The sequence below is a fragment of the Chiloscyllium plagiosum genome, chromosome 2 (assembly GCF_004010195.1).
Source record: "Chiloscyllium plagiosum isolate BGI_BamShark_2017 chromosome 2, ASM401019v2, whole genome shotgun sequence".
Lineage (NCBI taxonomy): Eukaryota > Metazoa > Chordata > Chondrichthyes > Orectolobiformes > Hemiscylliidae > Chiloscyllium > Chiloscyllium plagiosum.
In genome coordinates, this window is record NC_057711.1 from 2,652,461 (window position 1) to 2,659,166 (window position 6,706).

The window sequence follows — 6,706 nt, forward strand, 5'->3', positions numbered from 1 at the left end:
AATTTTGGTGTCACCTGCAAACTTACTAACTGTACTTCTTATGCTCGCATCCAAATCATTTATGTAAATGACAAAAAGTAGAGGACCCAGCACCGATCCTTGTGGCACTCCACTGGTCACAGGCCTCCAGTCTGAAAAACAACCCTCCACCACCACCCTCTGTCTTCTAATATGTCCTGATATTTGTGCTATTTTCAATATAAACCTCACATAACTGTCTTTTGGTTCAATCTTTTAATATGATGACTGAGGGGAGGCAGATAGGGCAATGTGATGAACATAACTAATATGAAATTGAAAAACTGAATTAAAACACAGCAGGTACCAGTCAAAGTGATCATAAACATGTCACATTGTTGTAAAGATCTAACTGGTTTACTGATGCCTTTTTTGAAAGGTACTCTTACCCATTCTGGCCTGATTTTTGATTCTGTTATGTTTGATTCTGAACTGAGTTAGCTAATCACTTCAACAATACAGTACATTAGACTGCAGTGGTTAAAAAATTGATCTCACTACCCCCTCTTCAAAGGCAGATAAGGTGAGACTTGCTAACGGCCCCCAAATCACAGTGATGAATAATAATATTTAATATGTTGCATTAGTAATTTAGTTTGTGAATGGAATTCTTGTATGCTCTACCTAAAGGCAGGTCCTACGCACATCTTCATAATCTCCACTGGCAGAGCTTGGAGGCAGTTTTACATGTACATTGTAGTTCTGGAACAGCAGTTAGTGGTGATAGAATCTCCAAGTTTCTTCCCATGAATAGAGGAGTCTCTCCTGCTGTTACCTCCTGCCGTTTGCATGGGTTGGAAGGATCTTAAAATTGATATTTGACCTGTTTGGAAGAGTTATGAATGTACCTTTCTTGGCCAACAAATCCTGGAGTGGGATTTGAACCTGGAGTTTCTGACCCAGAGGCAGAGATACTCCCCGCTGCTGCTTTTGTGAGATTCTAAATGTTGAGTTGAATTCCTCACCTGACCACTGACTCAGGTATGATATTTTTGTGTAATGCACCTTATTGTGTTATGACAGCTCATTACAGCACCCAGGAAAGACAGCAAGCTCTACATACACCAAAGGGATGAGTACCTGGAGCACTTATGCCAGCTAGCTGTCCGGAAATTCAGCATGATCGCTATCCTGGGCTCACAATCCAACAGCACCCTGATGGTGGAGCATTATCAGAATGGTGAGTGTCAGTTCAGAAAATATTTCCCATTACTCCTTGTGAGAGGCTCATCCACCACCCCCTACCCAATTCTAACCATTTTCATCCTTTTGTTTCCTGATTCTAACCTTCCAGCTTCCCTATCCCCCTTTCTTCCACCTCCCACACCCCTTTTGTTCTAACACCCCCTCCTGCTACTCTCTGCTATCCCAATCCCTTCAATCTACATGAGGCTTGACACTGACTTACAATCAACTATTCACGTGCAGCATGCAGCACACGTGGGACAATTTTGGAAAGTTAGGAACTGGAAGCCATTCAGCCCCTTGAGCTTATTCTTTCATTCGGTTAGGTAATGGCTGATTGCAGCTTAACTGTATTACCTTGCGATGGTTCTTTTAGTGTTTAGCCAATATAATCTGGATTAGTAGTGCTGGAAGAGCACAGCAGTTCAGGCAGCATCCACCTAGCCAATATAATCTGTCAGTCTTGGTTTCTTCATTTCTAACTGAGCCCAGCCACAACAGTTTTTTGGGACAGAGAGTTCCACATTTCCATTAACCTATGTGCAGGGCATGCTCCCTTTAAGCTTTTGCCCCTTGAGTTATTAATGTGGAATTCGAAATGTGAACAGATCAGCCGGGGTCTTGTTGAATAGTGGAGCAGGCGTGAGGAGCTGCATGGCCTACTCTTGCTCCTTGTTCATATGGATGGCCTTGAACATTAGGGAAAGTTAATTTAGACAAGAAACAAAAGCACTTCACATTTCCTGAATATATCTTTTCACTTCTCTATTTTAGAGAACGAATTAGCACTTGAAAACCCAGCTTCCGAATCTGCCAACGTTGAGCTGATTGCTCAGCTACGAAGAGAATTTGGGATGTCATTTGATGAATTCTTTATGGTTCTGGTTGATTATGATATGCAAGTTAAGGTGAGAACTGGTATTTTATGCTTTAATATTAATGTTAAATAATTTCATTCTAATCTATTTGGAAAAGAGAGTCTTGCATTTATACAGCGCATTATGATGATCTCTCAGGAATGTCCTGAACCATTTTGTGTGTGTTACATATAAGCTGAACTGGACCGGTTATATAATTATGGTGATGACAAGAACAGATCAGAGCCTGGGAATTCCGCAGCAAGTAACTCATCTCCTGACTCCCCTAAACCTGTCCACCATCTTGGGAGTGTGATGGAATACTCCCCACTCCAGCAGCTTGACACCATCCAGGACAAAGCAGCCCACCTGATTGACACTCCATTTCACCGCCTTCCACATCCACTCCATTCCACTAATGGTGTATGTAAAGAGCAATGTCTACCATTTCCAAGATGCACAGTAACAACTCACCAAGACTTCTTCAGCAGCTTTTCTAAATCCAGAATCTCTACCCCATAGAAGGATGAGGCCAGCAGGTGCATAGGAACACCACCACCTGCAACACCCCTTCCAGGTTACACATCATCCAGACTTGAATCTGTAATCAACAATCCTTCATTGCCAAAATCCTATACACTGCAGAATCCCAAAAACAACTAAAAAATGAATAAATAGTTGTCTTTTGTTAAGGGAGGAATGTAGGCCAAGTCACTGAGACCGAAACAAAGACATGTTTATCTAAAGCCTTGCATGACCCCAAAACAAATCCCAAATGTGCTTTCTGTCAGTGATCTATGTTTTGAAGTCTGATTCCTGCAAAGATGCACAAAAGGCCCCAGTCGGTGCACAACCAACTCCCACAAGCAGCAACATAATAATGACAGTGCAAATTGGTTTTAGTGAGATTGATTGAGAGATAAATATTGTCAGGACACCTGGGAGAACTCTGCAGCCCTTCCTGCTTTGAGAGCAGACTGGATCTTGGTTTACCATCTTATCCCGCAATATTGTGTCTATATTAGCTCCAAAGCGAGAGTGTAACCCACTGATAAGGGAAGAAATTATTTCTTCTGGTGAGAAATTCTCATCAGAAGGCATAATCATTAAACTTGGAGCTCGATCGATAAGGAGCAAAGGTAGGAATCATGTATTGGTGCAGTGGACCATGGAAATCTAGTTCTCTTTCCCCCAAAAGCTGTGGATCAGAGCAAGTTGGAGTGATGTAGAGCAAAGGTGGGGAAATGAAATGGAAGTGTAGATCTGCCATAAGACCATAAGACATAGGAGTGGAAGTAAGGCCATTCGGCCCATCGAGTCCACTCCGCCATTCAATCATGGCTGATGCGCATTTCAGCTCCACTTACCAGCATTCTCCCCGTAGCCCTTAATTCCTCGAGACAACAAGAATCTATCAATCCCGGCCTTGAAGACATTTAGCGTCCCGGCTTCCACTTCACTCCGTGGCAATGAATTCCACAGGCCCACCACTCTCTGGCTGAAGAAATGTCTCCGCATTTCTGTTCTGAAATGACCCCCTCTAATTCTAAGGCTGTGTCCACAGGTCCTAGTCTCCTCGTTTAACTGAAACAATTTCCTAGCATCCACCTTTTCCAAGCCATGTATTATTTTGTACGTCTCTATTAGAGAATCATGTTCTAATCAATGGGTAGAGTAGCTATGAGATGCTGAATGGCCTTGATGTGGTCTTGGTGCTGCTAACAGCTGGTAACTGTTAAGTTTGTTCTATTTTCCTGATGCAGTAACATTTATTTATATGTTGACAATACGTGTGGTAATACTTCATTCATCAGGACGGTATTAATGCACCTTTCATATAGTGACTGCTCCTTTTTTATATTTCTATTTTTTTCCACCCCATCTAGCAATATTTCGATGTCCCTATCCCTGTTAAGATTCTAGTGGATTATGTGGACACACTGCCTTCTCGGCGGCTAGAGATTGAGGAAGAAAAGAAAAATGGTGTCACCTGTATCGAACACAACAGGGAGGTCAACATCAACAAATTTCTTTCCAGGTATGTGTAAACGTCATGATTTTCTTTTATACATATGTATACATGCTCAGCATATAAATATATTAGTGACTTTTGAGAAGATGTGTAGGTCAGGTTGATGATATGGATGTAAGTTAGCTCGCTGAGCGTGAAGGTTTATTTTCAGACGTTTTGTCACCATGACTAGGTAACATCATCAGTAAGAGCCTCTGGTGAAGTGCTGGTGGTATGTCCTGCCTTTCTGTTTGTAGGTCTCGGTTTCTTAAGGTGGGCGAGATATCATTTCTGTTTTTTTTTTCAAGGGAATGTAGATAGGATCTAAATCGATGTGTTTATTGATGGAGTTCTGGTTAGAATGCCAGACCTTCAGGAATTCTCATGCGTGCCTTTTTATCGCCTGTCCTAGGATATGTGTGTTGTCCCAGTCAAAGTGGTATCCTTCTTTGTCTGTAGGTATGGATACAAAATACCATGTAAGAACTGTAATAAACACTACATTAGACAAACTAGCAGGAAACTTGCTACCAGGATACATGAACGTCAACTAGCCACCAAAAGACATGACCCACTATCACTAGTTTCCATACATACAGATAAAGGAGCACACCACTTTGACTGGGTCGAAACATACAACTTAGGATATGTGAAACAAAGACACGCCCAAGAATTCTTAGAGGCTTGGCGTTCTAATCAGAAAACCATCAATAAACACATCGATTTAGATCCCATCCACCTTCTCTTGAAAAAAAAACAGAAATGACATCACTAACCTTAAGAAACCAAGACCTATAGGTAGAGAGACTGGACATACCACCAGCGCTTCACCGGAGACTCTCACTGATGATGTTACCAAGTCATGGTGACGAAATGTCTGAAAACAAACCTTCCAGCTCAGCAAGCTAACTTATATCCATATAATATATATAGTATGTGTTTGTATATGCGTTCAACACAACTCTTAATATGCTGCAGGATGATCTCCTCCACCCTTTACATTAACATCTCTTATTTCCTTAGTCGACATAAAACACAAGTAGAAATTACTAAGTCCATTAACCCCAATGCTGCACAGTTCTTTTCATACTCTATCCTTTTATAGATTCTACCTCCATTTAATCCCCTCCAGGGGATCTACACCCTGTATACACTCTCCCCCCATCATTGACTGTACCCACCCATTAATCTGCAGTCCCACTTTTATTCAGTATTCTCTTATGAGGTGTGGGTGTCCCTGGCAAGGCACAAGCATGTAAACCTAATGGAATGAGGGCAGAGCTGGCTGGTGTAAACAGGGAAAGGAGGTCAGCAGAAAGGAGGTTTAGGGAAAATGGCAAATGTTTAATAAAAGGTTCATGACTCACTGCAATATTAAATCCAAGTGAGGAAGGAGGAATCTAGGAAGAGAACAAACTGACCATGGTTAACCAGAGAAGTTAAGGATAGCGTCAAATTGAAAGAAAAAGCATACAATATGGCAAAGATTAGTGAACAACTAAAAAATTGGAAAAGTTTTAAAATGCAAGAAAACATGACCAAACAACAGAAAAAAATGAACCGAGAGTAATTAGCAAGTAATATAAAAATGGATGGTAATAGCTATATTAAATATATAAAAATGAATGGCCTACTCCTGTTCCTATTTCTTATGGTCTTAACAAGTTAAGAGCCCTTGATATTGGAGATATGGTTTATTAGATTAGGATGGATAGAGGTTTGGCTAACTAATAGAAGACAGATGGATATAGAGGTCATTTTCTCGATGGCATCTTATGGAGTGGAGTGCCACAAGGATCAGTGCTGGACCCACAATTATTTACAATTTTTGTAATTATTTGGATAAGTGAGGTGAATATACTATCGCCCAACTTTTCAGATGACCCAAAAAGAGTTGGGAAGGCAAGTGGATGGTTGACACAAATCATCTATAGAGGAGAAGATGGGTTAAATGATTGTTCAGTAGGATGTAATATGGGGAAAAATGTGAGATTATGCACTTTAGCAGGAAGAATAGAAAAGTTGAGTATTATTAAAAGGATGACATACTGAAAATGTAGTGGCACAGTGGGGTTTGGGGACCCTCATGCTTGAAGCACATAAAGCTAGCAAGCAAGATCAGTGGGTAATGGGGAAGGCAAGTGGACCGTTGACCTTTATTTTAAATGGAATGGAATATAAAGTTAGGGAGATCTTGCTAAAACTGTACAAAGGCACTAGTCACACCACAACTGGAATACAGCGAACAATTTTGGTCCCTTTTTATCTAAAGAACAGAATACTGGCATTGAGGGTGGTTCAGATAAGGTTCATTGGATTGATTCTGGAAATGGAGAGATTTTCCTTCTGAGGAGAGGTTGAGTAGGTTAGGCCTGTACTCATTAGAATTCAGAAGAATGAGAAGAGACCTTATGGAAAGACACAAAATTCTCCTTTAAAGGTGATAGATGCTATGAAATTGTTTCCCCTTGTGAGAGAAGCTAGGACCAGAAGGCATCATCTCAGAAGAAGGGGTTTGCACACTTAAGACAGAAATGAGGAGGATTTTATTTTCCTCTCAGAGAGTAGTGAATCTGAGGAATTCCTTACCACAGAGGGCTGTCCAGTCTGGATTGGTTAATATGTTTAAGGTTGA

At 41.0% G+C, this 6,706-nt stretch overlaps 1 protein-coding gene across 1 annotated transcript in view; it reads left to right on the top strand.

The window, feature by feature from the left end:
• Window positions 1-6,706, top strand: part of LOC122539299 (coiled-coil domain-containing protein 80-like) — a 27,594-nt gene that overhangs the window by 12,059 nt on the left and 8,829 nt on the right. The window contains exons 3-5 of the mRNA XM_043673995.1: window positions 1,042-1,198; window positions 1,978-2,111; window positions 3,947-4,098. Coding sequence (XP_043529930.1) covers window positions 1,042-1,198; window positions 1,978-2,111; window positions 3,947-4,098 — 443 coding nt within the window. The remainder of the gene's footprint in view (window positions 1-1,041; window positions 1,199-1,977; window positions 2,112-3,946; window positions 4,099-6,706) is intronic.